Source organism: Megalobrama amblycephala, linkage group LG9, assembly GCF_018812025.1.
Source record: "Megalobrama amblycephala isolate DHTTF-2021 linkage group LG9, ASM1881202v1, whole genome shotgun sequence".
NCBI classification, from domain to species: Eukaryota; Metazoa; Chordata; class Actinopteri; order Cypriniformes; family Xenocyprididae; genus Megalobrama; species Megalobrama amblycephala.
In genome coordinates, this window is record NC_063052.1 from 25,651,745 (window position 1) to 25,671,485 (window position 19,741).

Genomic DNA, 19,741 nt, shown 5'->3' on the forward strand with positions numbered 1-19,741 from the left:
ACATGCGCAATCTGCACAACGGTAACAACATCTAATATCTCTTATTCACTGACCCCGGGACTGTACGGGACTGCCTGCGTCCGATGTTTCTGCAGATCGGAGCGCCGACGCGAAGCGCAGAGACATGTCCCGAAGAAAGCAAGCGAAACCTCAGCATCTCAGATCGGACGAAGAAGGAACTCAGTCGGACAAAAGTCCGGATAACGGTATGTGAATTGAAATGCGAGTCTTTTATTTGGCTCTTTAGAGACAAGTTTCTTTTGTCAGAATTTCGCTATGTTTTATTGTTAATTTTGAGTAGTGCTGAAGATACGCTATAGAACATGGACATATGGACACTTTGAACACAGAGAATCGGAGAATATAAAAAGAACTTCATTTAGCAGCATGTAAGTTTACACGATGTTTCAGTTCAGTTTAATTAGACTAACAGTTAGATGGAACTCGAGACAAAGTTTTACACCCTTAAAAATAACGTTTTTCGATGGTTGTTAGGTTCAACAAAGAGTCATTTTAAATGGTTATTCTTTGGATATAGGCTAGCTAGCCTATATAAAAAGTTCTTACTGTTAGTTTTCTATGTTATTTAAAGCAGCGGTGCATAGATGTTCTCTAAAGAAATAAAAAGTTACTTGTGGAGGTTGTCCTATGACATGATTGTAAAATTCTATTCGAACCTTTATTTTTAATAGTGTATCATAAATACAAGTTAAGTGTGTTTATATACCTAACCTACTTGAAACCTACAAATATGTGCTGTTGGAAATTTCGTGTCAAACGTTGATTATGTGTCATTTGACAAAAATGCCGAACACTTTTCTCCCCCCCCCTAAATAATGCAGTCGTAATTTCTAGAGTCTTTTCAGTCTTCTAGCTGCTAACTAACAATTTCTGTTAAATTCACCTGAGATAATTCAACATTTATGAACATAAAATGTTCTCATTATTTGCGATTTAATTTGCTTAATTAGGAACTGTTCACGTACAAGCCCTATATTTATTTATTTTTGTAGACTTTCAAAAAATACTTTGATTTAACATGATTTAAAATGAATTATTAATTATAATCAGTAACGGTAGATTAGAGCTGTGCATCTGTTGGTGCTTTTGATAAAGCACCAAAATAAAAGATCTGCAAAACATACAAAAGTGTCCAAGACCCAAACAAAACCTTCAACATTCGTCTGTTTGCGTGAGAATAATTCCTTTTGTCATGGTAATGAAGTTACTTATGAAAAAGCCTCACACTTGGTTTGGTGTCGAAGTTGTGTTTTCATTTAAATGGCGTTAAAGTATTTACTGCAACACAAAGATCGAACTAAAAGAACTGAATCAGAGTATGGGTTGAAAACACACTGAAAGACGTTTATTGTTCTTCAGATCAGTTTTAATCAGATGAATCCATTATAATCAGGCCTGATCTGTTAGAAGAGTAAAGAATTTGAGGGAAAACCTGTCTGATGCAACAATATTGATTGTAGAAATAATTAACATAATGTTTAAATCTTGATCATTTAGTCTACATATACATGTTTAAACTGTGGGTTAGTTTGTTTATTTATTATTTATTTTTTTAACCAGTTAATCAAATAAATTGACTGCTTTAGTCAATAAGCAAATAATTGCACATTACAGTTTTTTTTTTTTACTTTGAACAAATTTAATTTTTTCATAGCATAAAACATCTGTTGTATGTATTCTGAAATGTATTAAAATTAATGTACAGTAAGTGCAGAAATTTCAGAACAAGCTCAAACACATTGGGCATTTTAATACATTTTTCCAAAAAATATTATTAACAAACTTAAGTAACTTATGGCCTACTTACACCATCTTAAGTTAGTTAAAAGGCTAATTGGCATACACAATTGTCCTTATTTCTACTTTTATATTAAATTGTTATATTTTAAATTAATTTTAAAATAAAAAATAAATCATGATGATTGGACTTTAGAGTGTTATCCATATGCAATAGATACTTAGTTTTTGTTTTCTCTCATTTTGTCGACGCCAACACAATTGACTTTCGTGTTTGCCCTTGTACATCTTTCAGTTCGCCATTCATCAGGCCTCTACAGTAACGATTGTCTAATAGCATTTTAGCTTTCTTCTTTTAGGGTCTGAGAAATTTATTCCAAGACTCTTATGTCGTAACCTTTGTCTGTCTCATGTCGAAATGATCCAGCTAGCTAACAAAACCACGGTTACCAGCTGAGCACCCTAGGAATCTCCTAAGTTTTTCTTCTTTGTAGAGGTTGATGCAGGAGGGCCCCACAGAATGCTTTTTTTCTGATTGCCTTTTTTTTTTTTTTAATTTGATATATCATGTCATGAGCACAGTTTTGTCCATCTTTTCACTGTGGATTCACCATAGTATTTAAAAAAAAAAAAAAATCTATTTGGACCAAATAGTGAATGCTAATATCTATGTGGACTAGAGTATGAACATTTTAAGATGATTTGTAGCACGGCTACAAGTTAATTGGTCGCCTTACTAGATCAGTTTCAGTTAGCTCTCACCTTTCGGTGTTAAGAGTTTTCCAGACCACCCACACAGTTACTGGAATTAGATGAGCAAATGACCCACATTGTAACTCCTCTGAGGAAGGCTCACAAAAACTGAGAAGATACACAACAACACCTGACCACAAAATTATTTCAGATATTTTGTCATCCTCACTCCACTCATTTCTCTTTCTCGCTGTCACTTTTTCAGATTTCTTTATACAATAATATTCTTAAACGCTTAAGTCATAAACATTCAATGTGGCTACATCAAGAGGGGGAATCAAATACACTCATACATTCTTTCATCTTCTTTTACTACAAAATTTTTGTAAAACAATTGATAAAAAAGATAAATAGAAAAAGAAGAAAAGAAAAAAGAAAACACTCACACACACACACACACACACACACACACACACACACACACACACACACACACACACACACACACATACACTCACACACACACACACACAAACAAACAGATTGAAAATATAGGAAGTAATTGCTTACATTATTCTGTTTAGACTCATACAGTTTGCATCTCACTAAACCTTTTATGTGTTAAACTATTTCTGTTTATACTTTCCTCTGAAAATTTTTGGCAAGTGCATAAATTACCCCAAAACAACCCTTAAGCCCTCATCAGTGAACCCACGACCTATAACAGTTTAAGGTCTTATCTGAACTGGATGTAACCTAGGTATTTTATATGTTGTCTACATTTGAATATCAGAACAAAAAGCTGCTGATTTATTTTAAAACAAATATATATTTTTTGTCTCCCATGATCATTACACTTTGATTTTTTTTTTTTTTAATTGTTGTTCAGTGTTGATATGCTTTACACTTCATAATGTTCTTGTGGTTATTTAATATACTGATTCAATGAGAAAATGGCGCTGAACAGATTTATTCAAAGATTATACTGTAAAGGCTTTGACTTCTAGTGAAAAGACAGATCTTTTTCTTTTTTCTTTTTGACAGTTTATTTTAAATGATCAAATATGGCATGATTTTGAAGTTAATTGTGCAGTTTACACTTTTAAAACTGAAACCAATTTTGTCAAGGTTGTACACCCTTAGCAGTGAGAGATAACTGTTTCACTCAACAATGTCAAGTGGAGGAATTAGTTCTTCAAATTCATCAGGAAATAAGAGTGTTTGATAGCAATGGAGAGTTCAGATTAGTCAATCAAAGACTCAATTTGCCCTCAACTGACAGTGCAGCTGTGAATTGTATAAAAACATTGGAAATCAATATCCCCTATAGAATTTCATTAAGCTCCCGTATATTCAATAGATAGGTCGCATAATTTGATGGATTGTGCAAAGAAAATTATCGTCTGAGTCTTTGGAGCATGAGCACAAAGAGGCTGGCTTTCAGTAATTGGTAAAGTGGTACAATTGATTTAGTTTATCTATATTGTTCACTCCTCCAAGAATAGCTGTGAAAAATCTATCATCTCAGAAATTTCTATTCACACGCTTTCTCTCTGTGTCTTTATCTCCTAGCACTTCTGTTGAGGGGAGGCGATGAGGAGGACAGCGGCACAGAGAGCCGTAGCGGGGGTGAAGAGACGCACGTGTGTGAGAGGTGCTGTGCTGAATTCTTCAAGTGGTCCGAAATGCTGGAGCACCAGCAGAAGTGCACGGAAGACCCCCCTGTGCTGATAGTAAAAGAGAATGAAGAGAAGGCCATTTCCCGGGGATCACCGACAGAGTCCCTCTTGAGTGCCCACAGTGACTCAGCAGAAATGGAGGCCAGCGAACTCAACTCTGAGCTGGCTGAGAAAGTCGACGAGATGCCTGAGGAAACCCACATCATCGACATGGATGAACAAATGGATATAAGTTTGCCAGAGCATAAAACATCAAACCTCAGCCCTCTACAACTTGACAATGATAACACCACCTCTTCTCCTGCACCACCTATAACCAATCACTATGACATGCCCAGCACCAATGTGACTCTGGAGATTCTTCACAGCACCCGAGTGGCCGTTGCTCAGTTTTCCCAGAGCATTCACTGTGCAGGGTCTGCAGGCAAGCTGAACTCAGCAGCGATACCCATGATTCTAGAGCAGTTGATGGCGCTTCAGCAGCAACAGGTTCAGCAATTGCAGCTCATTGAGCAGATCCGCAGCCAGGTCGCTGTAATGAATAGGCAGCCTACGCAAGCCGCCCTTAATCCTGCCTCAAAAAGCCTGCCCTCTGACTCTAACACTTACAATTTCAAGGGCATCGCTCCACCCCCTGTACTTCCATTATCTGGGGTCATGCCCTCTGCAGTGAATGGGCAGGCCTCTGTATCCCAGTCATCTATGCTTGCGAGGCCACCATTGCTTTCTTCCCAGCCAAGCAGTGGACAAATCACCTCTAGATCATTGGAGAGTGCCACTGCTTCCTTAACAAGTTCCAGCCCTCATCTCTTCAGCTACAGTGGGTCTTCCCCGCTCTTATCCACTAGCGGATCGCTCTCTAATGTTAGTAACACCCAGTCCGTAAGCACTCCCAGTCCACTATCAGCTTGCCAGAGTAGCCTCCTTAGCCCGTCTGCCAACCTACCATTACTACCTCAAAGCCCTCCCAATGGAGTCATATTTCCCAATCCACTGGCCAGTATTGCAGCCACTGCTAGTGCATTAGACCCACTTGCTGCTATGATGAAGCACCGTAAGGGCAAACTGCCTGGCGTCTCCATTTTTGACAACAAGCCCAATTCCGAGGACCCATTCTTTAAGCACAAGTGTAGGTTCTGCGCTAAAGTGTTCGGCAGCGACAGCGCCTTGCAGATCCACTTGCGCTCGCACACAGGTGAGAGGCCCTTCAAATGCAACATTTGTGGCAACCGTTTCTCAACAAAGGGAAACCTCAAAGTCCACTTCCAAAGGCACAAGGAGAAGTACCCTCATGTTCAGATGAACCCCTATCCAGTCCCAGAGTATCTTGACAATATTCCTACCAGTTCTGGGATTCCCTATGGGATGTCTTTTCCTCCGGAGAAGGCAGGACCTACTTGGTTAGACAGCAAACCTGTTCTGCCAACGGTGCCATCCTCAGTGGGTCTGCAGTTGCCGCCCACAGTACCAATTATTGAAAGCTTAAGTGATTCATTTACAAGCACACCCTCTGAAAGATCTCCACACAGGCCGTCGCCAGCCAGAGGTGAACTTGCACCATCGTCACCCAATCCCACCGGCACTGAGACAGATATGTCTACCATAGCGGCCTCCCCTAATTCAAACAGAGAAGGAGAGATCACACAGAGCTTCAATACCGAGGAGGTGCACCTGCCATCAAACAGTGTGACTAGAAACAGTAACAACTCCAACAGCTTGCTTTTGCAGTCCATGTCGACAGAAACATCTGTTAAGGGGAATGTATCAGAGTCCACCGATGTTCCTTCAGCTGTCAATAAGTCGTCCTCTCCTCCACTCATCTCGGATCAGTTCAGGGCCAAGTTCCCATTTGGTGGTCTCCAAGACTCTATGCAAACATCTGAGACATCAAAGCTCCAACAGCTTGTGGAAAACATTGACAAGAAGATGATGGAGCCTAATCAGTGTGTAATCTGCCACCGCGTGCTTAGCTGTCAGAGTGCGCTGAAGATGCATTACCGCATCCATACAGGGGAAAGACCATTTAAATGCAAGGTTTGTGGACGAGCATTCACCACAAAGGGTAACTTGAAGACCCACTTTGGTGTCCACCGTGCAAAGCCTCCTCTTCGGATTCAACATTCATGCCCGATCTGTCAGAAAAAGTTCACAAATGCTGTTGTGCTACAGCAACACATACGCATGCACATGGGTGGGCAGATTCCAAACACTCCCCTGGCAGAAACCATGTACGAAAAAGATACAGATATGGAGAGTTTCGACAGCATGAGCACTTATGATGACGACTGTCTTGATGATATTTCATTTGAAGAAGAAGCGGATGTTGGGGAGAACAATGAAAACACCCTGAGCTCTTTTTCAGACAGTCCACCACCTATCTCATGTCTTCCAACCAGTGTATCAGAATCTCAAAATGTAGGGGGTGACTCATCTGTCAGTCTCAGCCAATCAAATGGAAGAAAGATGGTCAGGTGCGGACCAATGGATTATGATCTTAATGCTCTGGGCTCGACCACCACTGGTGAGATGGAGAACCACAGCATGGGAACTGCTTTAATGCCACATTCATCTAGTTCTATTCACATTCCACCCTATCCCAACAGTCAACCTGAAGGACAACATGAGCACTTAGTCTCTCTGAACCTCTCATCTAAAATCCCAGAGGCAACAGCTATAGTAAAATCTGAAACAACAGATTGTCCTGCAGCAAATGCAGTCAACGGGGTGACTCTTAATCAAACAGGAATCCAGCCTATCAAGTCTACAGTAAAGAAAGAAAACCCTTTCAACGTGCAGTGTTTCAGTAAGGAACATGGTAAGCTAAAACTGTTATATGATACCCATAAAACATGCTCAAAAATTATTTGTTCAGTGAGCTTAATTAAACCGAGGAATTTCCGCACAATTATTTTAGGTTTGCACAACAAGACTATAAGTAACTGAAATAAGCACAAATGTCAGGACATGTCAAAACCCCTCCAGGGCCCACAAAAAAAAACTCAGACCCCAGAAAGTTAATACAAATTTGTTTTTTTGAATGTACCTAAATTTAAGTTCTTGTGCCAGATAACTTATAGCTAGCATTAGTGCATGTTAGCACACTAAATATAATTTATTATGATATGCAACGTATGGAATGATCAAGTAAGACTGGTCTCAGTACTAGATTTAGCAGTTATTTCTCACGGACTGAAGAAACACATACCATAGTAGTCATGTAGCCCACAACCTAAGCACAAGCTACACTCTTCAGCACAGCAGTAACCACACAAAAACTACAACATAACAGAAACTATAACGTAACATTAAACACTAACAAGTATTTCCCTTTACTCATAAACACAAAATTACTCTTAGTTTTACCATTTACTCTCCTAATGCAGTCTCATTTAAAGCATGATGGGAATTATAAGTCCACTGTCCAGTTAATAATGTCAACAAAAATGCTTCATGCAGTCTCAACACAAAAGGATTAAGTTAACGTCTATTTCACAAATGCAAGTGATTTAAATGTAATGAAATTAAGTTGTGGTAAAATGTTCAAGAATTGTTTTACTTTGGCTTACTTTAAGTAAACTGAATTTATTTTCTTTAGTGTAAATTTAATTACTTGAAGTGTGTCATTTTTTTTTTTAAATTCCTACCCTTGCTAAATATAAGCATAGACAACTGTAAGTAAGCCATATTCAATTCACCTGAAATGTGTAAACACTGTGGTGCTGCACATTGTCCAACACCGCAATATAACTCAATTAATGGTTTGAGTTGGGGCTGGGCTGGTCTGTTTGTTCAAGTAATGGAGGACAGGGGAGTGTTTGTAGAAAAATGTTAAAAAATATATTAATATATTTAAATTATTAAAATATTATTAATTATTAAAAATTGAATTGCAATCCTGTTTGGCTTTGCTAGGCCAGAAATTACACACTTCCCCTTTAACACTTAATGCACAGTATTGCAGTGTTTGTTTATTTGATTTCACTGTTGATTTTTATTCTTATTTTTTATTTTTATTCTCAGAAAATGCTCAAAGGTCTACTGAACAGGATACAAAAAATTCGCCGACTGCAGTGAAACTGGAGATGAGTGCTTGCAGTAGACCATACATGCTAAAAGAAGGACCTTTCCCTGCATTTGGCCTGCAGTCTCCCACCTCACGCTCTGAGGTGATGATACCGGGCGTCACCTCACTCACTGGACCACCCCCTCCCCGACGGACCCCTAAGCAACACAACTGCAGTGCATGTGGGAAGAACTTCTCTTCTGCCAGCGCCTTGCAGATCCACGAGCGCACACACACAGGTGAAAAACCTTTCGGCTGCTCTGTCTGCGGTCGAGCGTTCACAACCAAGGGTAATCTCAAGGTATGTGATCATTATTGATTATGTTATTTCAGATGTTCACTTATTCACAAGTATTATATACTTGTGAGATAAATATATATTTTATTTATTTAAGCTGTTCACTTTTTCACAAGTATATAATACTTGTGAATAAGTGAACAGCTTAAATAAATAAAATAGATATACACTTTTCAAATCAGTTTACATTTTACAATTTTCATGTAATAGTTACCAGTGTTGGAGATCCGCCATTCTGTAAATTAAAGGCAAAAATAAATTTAAAATAAAAACGCATATACACATTGCAGTCATCATGGCCATGGTCATTTTTTTTTATCTTTACAGATTAATTCTACACAAATCTGCCAGAAAGAGCATAAAAATATTTGTCATTGATTTCTCTTTCATTTCTGTTTGTCAACAGGTGCACATGGGCACCCATATGTGGAATAACACTCCTGCCCGTAGAGGTAGACGACTGTCTGTGGAAAACCCAATTGCCCTTCTGGGCGGTGATGCCCTGAAATTCAGTGAAGTGTTTCAAAAGGATTTAGCAGCCCGGGCCATGAATGTGGACCAAAACTTCTGGAGCCGATATGCAGCAGCTATAACTAATGGCTTAGCAATGAGGAACAATGAAATATCCGTCATTCAGAGTGGAGGAGTTCCCCAGCTCCCTGCCATTACTGTGGCCACGGACAAGGCTAGCACTGGAAACAGCCCACCAATCACAGCCATGGAAAAAACAGGCTTAGAAAGGGGTACTGGACAACACTTCTCCATGATGATTGATGACAAAAAAGACATTGGAATCAATTAAAGTAAAGGTGACATATTCGTTCTCCTTGCATAAGGAACATTGAAAATAAACGTGTCTTGATTTTTGAAAATCAGAATAAACTCTTTAGAATGTGCTTGATTCATGTGGGAAAAGATTCTTTATCTTATGCTATAATGGCACTTGTTTTTTTACTTCATTGTTTAAGCTGAGGCCACGGTTAGTTTTTCAATTATGTCCACTGACTGAAACCTTACACTTGATTCAAGGGCATTGCTTTGAGATAAAATGATTATTTTATGTTGTAAATATGTATTTTATTTTATTTTATTTGTTTTTACCCTATGATTTTGCTGTCAAACATTGCTCAATTCATGGGAAAGGGAACATGTTTGCATATATAATAGAAACGTTTCATTCCCACACTGTGGTCTTAATATAGCTACAGTTGAAAGTGTCTAACTTAAATCCCTGAGCAAGAGATAAAGAGACATTTCAGAGTTTTTGAAAAGAGATGTATTCTTCTTTGACATCCCACTGCTCTGCTGCTATGCATTGGATGCAAACCGTTTATTTTCATGCAAATTAAGTACACCACCATGAAACCTAGTGTCATTTTAGCTGCCATCAACAATCAAAGGTTCCATCTTATACCAGCCTATGTATGTTATTAATTCCAATTATGTGTTTTATGCTTTTTTCTGCCTTATTTACTTTTACATGCAAAATTAATTAGTGGGCCAACATGAGACTATGAAGTATAATATGAGTGCTAACAAAAATCTTGCATTGAAAACATCTTTACACTTCAGCTTAAAGTATAGTAGTCAATGAAAGCCCTTGTGATGCATCCGAACGTGTTGCGGGACAATTCTGTTTCAAAATTTAGAAATGTTTTCCTATTAAGAACAAAATAAATACATTTTTCCAGAAACACAGGAAAAGAAAAAAGTGAAAACAATATTCTTGTCTGTAATGGTAGCTTATGTCTTATTTACTAAGCGTGTCATGTCAGGTCAATTTAGTGTTTTTTTATTTTATTTTATTATTTTATTTTGTAGTGCTATTTTCCTTATATAATATATTGTTTAGTGATGGGGAAAAAACATTAAATATGAAGGAGCAGTTTTTTCATAAAATAGGTAATGGTGAAAAGGGACGGGGTATTTGATGTGTCCTCTGCATGAAAAAGAGACACTATTTTTGTACTCAGATACGTTATAACGAATAAAAAGTACACCAGGTTTTCTTTTCTGTCTGCACATCAGTATTTTTTCATGGAACAACTGAGGTGGTCTCTCAAACACACTGATTGAACTGGATTTATTTCTAAGATGCAATATTGCTGCCACCCTCAATAAATAAATCTCAAAGAAAATATTTTGTGTCACCTTACTATTATGAGTATGAGAAAAGGCTTCACTCTATCTCTTTCTGTCTCTCTCTGTGTCTGTGTTCTAACAAACTTTAGCCAGACATTGTTATTAATAGTGTTATTCAAAAAAAAAAAAAAAAAAAATTTAAATAAATATATTTCTGTTATTAATGCAAAATCTTGATCTCATTTGGGAATACAAGCCATCAAAGAACAGCAGGACAACAATGGTAAGATGCCTAACGTGAAATAACCAAATAAAGCCGATGAATTCAACCAAGTAAGATATAAAAATACACTTAAATAAAAAATAAAATACCCATAAAATCATATTTTCAAATTACAGTAGATATTTCCCTCTCTTTAGTCCGGACGTGACGACATTCATACGTAGCCAAGTAAAGATGGCAGACAGCATCCCTTTGAATCCTGTACGGAAGAATTCGAGAAAAACTGCGTATTATAATGCTGGCAGACCTGCCAGGTATGTAGGCGGTTGGATATTGATCTTAAACACCTCTTTTTAAACTCAGGACTGTAAGTTGAGTTGTTATAATAATGTATGTTTTGATATTGGGTTTGTTTATACCACGGTTCCGGGGTTGAGTGCTAACGGGCTAACAGTCTAGCAGCAGTGTAAATTCAGCAGCGCGAGCTGTCAGTGTCAGATTACAGCTGATAGGACATGAGAGGATACAAGACTCCCCGAGAGATGCATGTGTTGATTAAGATGTGATATAATCATGTGAGATATTTGTCATTCCGGTTCCTTCTCATAAAACATCTTATAGGTACATTACATCCATTGAAGCGTACTCTCACACGGCTATGAGATATTCTGTAGTTGTTAGTACATTTATGGAGCATCTTATAAAGAATCCCATGGAAGATGATTATAGAACATCTTATGAGCCTTAAGGTACATTCATGAAACATCACAAATAATACTGAATGTGCATTTGTTACACAAAACACATCAGGAACATTCATAGAACATGTCATGAGCTTTTGGTGTATCTATAGATCATCATTATGAGGCTTTGTTCCTTCTGTAGCATATCTTGTACAACATCTCATTTGCCTTAGGTATTACACATCACATGTCATGGTCTGCTGATTCTGAGCTTGTCAGGATATCTCTGCAAACTGTTTTCCCACGGTTTTTGTGAGGCAAAGATGCCAAAGATATTCATTTAAAAACTAATGTCCATCTGGTTTTCCTGAACCGCATAAACAGCCTAACAGCAGACAGGATCTGTATTTATGGCATCCAGCTGTTTGTCAAATACTGACAGTCTAAGGACCACTTGTGGCATTGCTGCTTGAGAGTATGGACCTAAACCAAAGTGATTGCTTAATTTGATTTCATTGTTTGGGGTAATGCTATTGTGAATACTCACTTTGTGAATCATTTTGTGTTTTATTGAGGAGGAAAGAGAAGAGCAGAAGAACTGACCACAGTTAGGAGAGATTAATTGGACCACCAGCTATGTTTGGCTCCTTCTTTGCTTATTCTGTTGTCCTTCTTGATTTATATGGGTGGTTAAGCAGATTTGATGGTCATCTGATTTCTTTTATCATACAATTGAATACAAATATCAGTGGTGGGCCTGCAGGATACAAATGTATTACATCAGCCTTGCTAAACTGTATCGTTTTATGATTACAGCGGTCAGCTAACTCGGTGTCTTTTTTTAATTACACCCATTTCTGCTTGACCGCTGTTGAGACTGTTTAACAAAAAAGTATTTTTAATGGACCTCAAAGGCTAAAATCCACATAGACACATGTCAAAGTGATGCGTTTTTGTTGACATACCTCAATAATTACCTGCCTATTGTGGCAGGAACCGATTAGCCATTGTAGAGCTAATATTTCCTATTAGTTCAAAGTCTCTTATAATGGTGAATCTCACAAAACTTGTCAAGAACATTTCTGGACCATATTTCGTCCCAAGCTATTTGTAGGTCGATTGTTTGAGCATCTCAACCAGCCCGGCTTTCTCATTTAGCCTAATGTTGTTTCAAACCCATAAGACTTTTGTTCATCTTCGAAACACAAATGAAGATATTTTAACATAACGTGAGAGATTTCACTCGCTCTATTGAAAGTCCATTCCCCCAAAATTCCATGATTCAGAAAGACATAGTTGTAATTCATATGAATTGAGCAGTTTAAATCCAAGTCTTCTCAAGAGACACAATTGCTTTATGTGATGAACAGATTTAAAAGATTAGTTCACTTCAGAATGACAATTTACTGATAATTTACTCACCCCCATGTCATCCAAGATGTTTATGTCTTTCTTTCTTCAGTCGAAAATAAATTAAGGTTTTTGAGGAAAACATTCCAGGATATTTCTCTGTATAGTGGACTTCATCAGGGTTCAATGGGTTTGAAGGTCCAAATTACAGTTTCAATGCATCTTCAAAGGGCTCTACACGATCTCAGCTGAGGAATAAGGGTCTTATCTAGCAAAACGATTGGCCATTTTCTAAAAAAAAAATAATAATAATGAAAATATACTTTTTAAAGGTGCCCAAGAATGCTTTTTCACAAGATGTAATATAAGTCTAAGGTGTCTCCTGAATGTGTCTGTGAAGTTTCAGCTCAAAATACCCCATAGATTTTTTTTAAATAAATTTTTTTAACTGCCTATGTTGGGGCATCATTAACAATGCACTGATTTACACTCGTCGCCGCCCCCTTAAATCGCGTGCTCCCTGCCACACGAGCTGTCGACTATATTACAGCGCATTTACAAAGTTAACACAGCTAATATAACCCTCAAATGGATCTTTACAAGATGTTCGTCATGCATGCTGTATGCATGCTTCGAATTATGTGAGTAAAGTATTTATTTGGATGTTAAAGTTTTATTCTGAGTGAATTTGAGGCTGTCCTCCGTGGCTAACAGCTAATGCTACACTGTTGGAGAGATTTATAAAGAATGAAGTTGTGTTTATGCATTATACAGACTGCAAGTGTTTAAAAAATGAAAATAGCGACGGCTCTTGTCTCCGTGAATACAGTAAGAAACGATGGTAACTTTAACCTCATTTAACAGTACATTAGCAAAATGCTAACGAAACATTTAGAAAGATAATTTACAAATATCAGTAAAAATATCATGCTATCATGGATTATGTCAGTTATTATTGCTCCATCTGCCATTTTTCGCTATTGTTCTTGCTTACCTAGTCTGATGATTCGGCTGTGTGCAGCTCCAGACGTTAATACTGGCTTGTGTAATCCCTTGAACATGGACTGGCATTATGCAAATATTGGGGGCGTACACCCCGGCTGTTACGTAACAGTCGGTGTTATGTTGTGATTCGCCTGTTCTTCGGAGGTCGTTTAAACAAATGAGATTTATATAAGAAGGAGGAAACAATGGGGTTTGAGACTCACTGTATGTCTTTTCCATGTACTGAACTCTTGTAATTTAACTATGCCAAGGTAAATTCAATTTTTGAATCTAGGGCACCTTTAACCACAAATGCTCATCTTGCACTAGCTCTGCTATGTGCCACGCATTACGTAATCAAGTTGGAAAGGTCACGCGTGGCGTAAACGGAAGTACTGCGGTAGGGCGAAAAACTCTCCTTTTCTCCTCCAACTTCAAAATCATCTGACATAATTTTTTTGTAAAGACCAAAGGGTCTTTGCACTTTCGCCTTTTAAACACTTGCTCGGTACTTCCGCCTACGTCACACGTGACCTTTACAACATGATTACATAATGCGTGGTGCATCGCAGAGCTAGTACAAGATGAGCATTTGTGGTTATAAAGTATATCATTTTTGTTTGTTTTTTTAGAAAATGACCGAACTTTTCGCTAGATACGACACGTATTCCTTGGATGGGATTGTGTACAACCCTTTGAAACTGCAATTTGGACCTTCAACCCGTTGAACCCTGATGAAGTCCGCTATATGGAGAAAATGTTTTCCTCAAAAACCTTAATTTCTTTTCGACTGAAGAAAGAAAGTCATAACAATCTTGGATGACATGGGGGTGAGTAAATTATCAGGGAATTTTAATACTGAAGTGAGATAATTATTTAATTTAGACTATTATTCACATATAAACATTGAACATTCATTGAGCACATTATATATGGTAAACAGAAGGTCAAACATGCTTGATTGTTAAAGGGATAGTTCACCCAAAAATGAAAATTTGATGTTTATCTGCTTACCCCCAGGGCATCCAAGATGTAGATGACGTTTTTTCTTCAGTCAAACGCAAATTATGATTTTTAACTGCAGCCGCTGCCGTCTGTCAGTCAAATAATAGCAGTGATTGGGAACTTGAACAATAAGAGTCGAAAAAACTTCCATAGACAAATCCAAATTAAACCCTGCGGCTCGTGACGGCACATTGATGTCCTAAGACACGAAATGATCGGTTTGTGCGAGAAACCGAACAGTATTTATATCATTTTTTATCTCTAATACACCACTATGTCCAACTTCATTCAGCTTCCGGCTAGTGAGGTCTGATCGCGCTCTGACAACGGAAGTGATGTCTCGCGCTCATTGAAGTATATGGGCGAGACATCACTTCCGTCTTCAGAACGCGTTTTTTGACCTCACTAACAGGAAGCTGAACGAAGTTGGACATAGTGGTGTATTAGAGGTAAAAATTATATAAATAACATTCGGTTTCTCGCACAAACCGATCGTTTCGTCTCTTAGGACATTAATGTGTCGTCACGAGCCGCAGGTTTTAATTTTGATTTGTCTAAGCAAGTTTTATTTACTGTTATAGTTGAAGTTCCCATCTACTGCTATTATTTGACTGACAGACGGCAGCGGTTGCAGTTAAAAATCATAATTTGCGTTCGACTGAAGAAAAAAAAGTCACCTACATCTTGGATGCACTGGGGGTAAGCAGATAAACATCAAATTTTCATTTTTGGGTGAACTATCCCTTTAAGCAGATTTGATGGTGATATCAGTCAGTGCGGTAATCTTCACTGCACGATGTGGGCGTTCTGTGTTTTGCGGAGGATCAAATATGATTCACACTAACTGATATCTCAAATCTATTTCTTCCCTGTTCATTCTTTTAGAAGAAAAAGGGAGCTTAAGGAATTCTTAGCATTAGAGTTTGTAGGTTGTTAACGTCAGCCATTGTAGTGTATTATGCTTCTTTAATAATTTATCTAACACGATATCACTAGCATAGGAGGGCCTGTTCAGTCTGTACAGTCTGAATCTGATATGTATTTGTATGCTTATTTCAGTGTAAAACTGCAAAAGACTGTCAGTGTTTACACTGATCACCGAGGCCTAATTGCATGAATTAAGTCTATCCACGGACAACTCTAGAATGAAAAGGAAGCGTGCAGGTTTTGACACTAATGCTAAAGTGGGTCTGGTGCAGAAACGGCCGGGCTTTTGTGTGGGTGGAAGCTGATATCCTCTTGGGACGTCGACTGTTTCAGAGTGTCACAATAGCATTCTGCTGATCTGGGTTTGAGACTTGTCTCGATAAATGAGGAACACAGTGTGAGAGAGGAACAGTTCCCTTAACTTCTGCATTTTTTTGTTCCACTCATTCATGTAGGCGCCTTTAAAAATGTCCTTATTTCATTGCAAAATGTCTGTTTATATTTGAGAGGTTATGTTGAAAGTAGGAATGTTTTTTGGGAAACAAACAGTGTCTGTTTATTACATTTGTGACGAGACATCTTAATTTGAAATAGAAAACCTATGCCGTTTTTGTAGCTTAGCAGGTTATTTAGCTTTTTGTTAATTTATATAAAAGAGAAATTAGCCAACACAACTTGTCAGAGGTGTAATGTCATCCTTTTTCTTTTTTCTTTTTTTTGTAACAATGTTTCAGGTATCAGATTGAAGACGAATCCTCAAACCTTGATGAGATGCCCTTGATGATGTCAGAGGAAGCTTTTGAAAACGACGAAAGTGACTATCAGACCCTGCCCAGAGCCAGAGTGAGTCAGAGACGCAGAGGACTGGGCTGGTTCCTCTGTGGAGGATGGAAGGTCCTGTGCAGCAGGTAACAGCCTGCATGAGAGCTCATGTTAAATTTTTAGCCATTAATGGGATAGTTGACCCAAAAATGAAAATTGTCTTCATTTACTCACCCTCAAGTTGTTCCAAACCTGTATGAATTTCTTTGTTCTGCTGAACACAAAAGAAGATATTTTGAAGAATGTCAGTAACCAAACAGAGTTTATGTGTCCAATTGACTTCCATAGTATTTTTTCCATATTATGGAAGTCACTCAGTGGGGCCCATCAACTGTTTGGTTAAACATATTCTTAAAAATATCTTTGTTTGTGTTGAGCAGAAGAAAGAAATTCATACAGGTTTGGAACAGTAAGTGATGAAAGAATTTTCAATATGTGGGGTATTGAAATCGCTTTTGAATGCATGCTTGTTTTTCCTTATGCTTTCAAATTCGCGATCACACGTACTCTGTGTATAGGAAGCGGGAGTACTGATCGCACATTTTACAAGATAAAATATGTCAATGACGCTAAGGATCTGTTGCGCACCTCATCCTCTGCCATCATCCTGTTAGTCATCTCCTTACACTTGTCACATGATAAGTGAAATCTGACTCTGCAGCTTGTGCTGTATATGGAGCAGAGCAGACACTTTCAGTTTATAATTTATAATTTTAGCGTCCATTGTCCGACTGAGCCAAATGGTTTTTATTTCTATAAAAAAGCAAAACGACAGTGGGGGCCAAGTAACAGCCGTACACTGACTACCACAGCAAACCTACTGCAAATGGATTGTTATTTAATGGCACTTTCAAACCAATGGTGATATCTATAAAGTTTTAAAGGTGCTGAAGAACATGTTTTCAAAAGATGTAATATAAGTCTTAAGTGTCCCCTGAATGTGTCTGTGAAGATTCAGCTCAAAATACCCCATAGTTTTTTTTTTATTAATTTTTTTAACTGCCTATCATTATAAATGCGCCGATTCAGGGTATCCGGCCCCTTTAAATCTCGTGCTCCAAGCCTCAAGAGCTCGCGCTTGCCTTAAACACCATAAACAAGTTCACATAGCTAATATAACCCTCAAATGGATCTTTACAAAGTGTTCATCATGCAACATGTCTAATCGCATAAGTATAGTATTTATTTGGATGTTTACATTTGATTCTGAATGAGTTTGAGGCTGTGCTCCGTGGCTAAAGCTAACATTACACACTATTGGAGAGATTTATAAAGAATGTAGTTGTGTTTATGAATTATACAGACTGCAAGTGTTTAAAAATGAAAATAACGACAGTCTTGTCTCCATGAATACAGTAAGAAATGATTCTAACTTTAACCACATTTAACAGTACATTAGCAACATGCTAACGAAACATTTAGAAAGACAATTTACAAATATCACTAAAAATATCATGTAATCATGGATCATGTCAGTTATTATTGCTTTATCTGCCATTTTTCACTGTTGTCCTTGCTTGCTTACCTAGTCTGATGATTTAGCTGTGCAGATCCAGACGTTAATACTGGCTGCCCTTGTGTAATGCATTGAACATGGGCTGGCATATGCAAATATTGGGGGCGTACACCCCGACTGTTACGTAACAGTCGGTGTTATGTTGAGATTCGCCTGTTCCTCGGAGGTCGTTTAAACAAATGAGATTTATATAAGAAGGAGGAAACAATGGAGTTTGAGACTCACTGTATGTCATTTCCATGTACTGAACTCTTGTTATTCAACTATGCCACGGTAAATTCAATTTTTGAATCTAGGGCACCTTTAATAATCATTCTAATTCTATGAGAATAGAGAAGTCAGCACCACAGCTATAACAATAACAACATAGAGGAACGATACTGATGGAATTGCTTTCAGAACGATTTTCTCTAACTGATGAATGATAAAAGCACTGATAGCCAATCAGAATCCATCCAAATTTAAATCAAACTTTCAAAGTGGCAAACAAGATAACTACAATGTGCGATAAGAAACAGAATGTTACTGTGTGTGAATGCTGTTATCTTTACAGTAGGGCTGCACAACGATTAATCGTTTGCAAAATAAAAGTCTGTGTTTACGTAATAAGTGTGTTCTGTGTATAATAATTATGTATATATAAATACACACACATACATATGTATATTTAAGAAAAATGTTATATTTATATATAAAATATTTATATATAATATAAAATATATTTAAATATATATATTTATTTATACATGCATATATTTCTTAAATTTATACATGTATGTGTGTGTATTTATATATACATAATTATTATACACAGAACACACAGATTTATTACGCAAACACAGACTTTTATTTTGCAAACGATTAATCATGATCAATCGTTGTGCAGCCCTACTTTACAGTTATTGTTCTTGGTGCGAACAGCCCTATGTCAGTAATAATATTTTATTAAAAAATTTGAAAATAAAATAATGTCTTTTGAATTTTCTTCATTTGGGGGCTTTTATCTGAACATATTGATATATGTTATTACTTGTGATTAATTTGATTATTATATCATGTTATAAATATGATTTAAAGATTATTTGTAATTAATTGACAGTCACAGACAGACGTTTTGCTGAAAACATTCAAAAGATCTTGGCCTTCACCTTTTGTTAATAAAATGTCACCATTGTCATGCAGCCTATTGTGTGTGTATGTAGCGCTTGTGCCAGGTTGGCTCAGATCCTTTCTAACGCACCGGTAACTGTGCATGAAATACATACACAAGCACAGGTTGTGTTTTTTGGTCGAGGTGCTCTCTGCGCATCATCAGTCAGAAGGTCATACGCGCCAACCGAAAATTTGCTTATCCAGCCAACAATATCAACGAGCTCAATGTCTATTTTGGAAGTGCATTCCCAGAATATCTCAATGCCTTTTGTGTTGCATCAATGGCATGTGACGTTTAAGTGTGATTAAAAGATATATTAGTGATTTATGGTTATGAAAGTGTGGACTTGACTCTTCTCCACTTATGCACTAGGTTATCAGCAGTGCATCTCAGTTGTAAGCTGGATATTGATTTTTTTTTTTTCTTCTCCTAATGAACAAATGGGATTTCACACACCTGACCAGTTTGCTGCTTTCCAGTAATTTTCTGTGTGCTTAGGCAAAGG

At 37.5% G+C, this 19,741-nt stretch overlaps 2 protein-coding genes across 5 annotated transcripts in view; both read left to right on the forward strand.

Annotated features, from left to right (window-relative positions):
* The first annotated feature begins 73 nt into the window (after window positions 1-73).
* On the forward strand, window positions 74-10,629 carry sall3b (spalt-like transcription factor 3b). The gene is made up of 4 exons (XM_048202370.1): window positions 74-206; window positions 4,024-6,945; window positions 8,151-8,494; window positions 8,898-10,629. The coding sequence occupies exons 1-4, from the start codon at window positions 125-127 to the stop codon at window positions 9,291-9,293; spliced, it is 3,744 nt and encodes a 1,247-aa protein (XP_048058327.1). The 5' UTR covers window positions 74-124; the 3' UTR covers window positions 9,294-10,629.
* Window positions 10,630-10,973: 344 nt separating this feature from the next.
* The window catches only part of atp9b (ATPase phospholipid transporting 9B), a 60,766-nt gene continuing 51,998 nt past the window's right edge, over window positions 10,974-19,741 (forward strand). For 2 of the 4 annotated variants that reach the window (XM_048202371.1, XM_048202372.1), the window contains exons 1-2: window positions 10,974-11,110; window positions 16,480-16,653. In XM_048202371.1, the coding sequence (XP_048058328.1) occupies window positions 11,031-11,110; window positions 16,480-16,653 (254 nt within the window). In that variant the 5' untranslated portion in view covers window positions 10,974-11,030. Of the gene's footprint in view, window positions 11,164-14,445; window positions 14,644-16,479; window positions 16,654-19,741 lie in introns of all 4 variants that reach the window. The other 2 variants (XM_048202373.1, XM_048202374.1) reach the window with 2 other exon arrangements.

Bases quoted from the DNA above. Each gene is read 5' to 3' on its own strand.
- sall3b (XM_048202370.1), top strand. From the start codon at position 125: ATGTCCCGAAGAAAGCAAGCGAAACCTCAGCATCTCAGATCGGACGAA. The intron at 207-4,023 runs GTATGTGAATTG...TTTATCTCCTAG, and splicing joins GGACAAAAGTCCGGATAACG to CACTTCTGTTGAGGGGAGGC. The intron at 8,495-8,897 runs GTATGTGATCAT...GTTTGTCAACAG, and splicing joins CAACCAAGGGTAATCTCAAG to GTGCACATGGGCACCCATAT.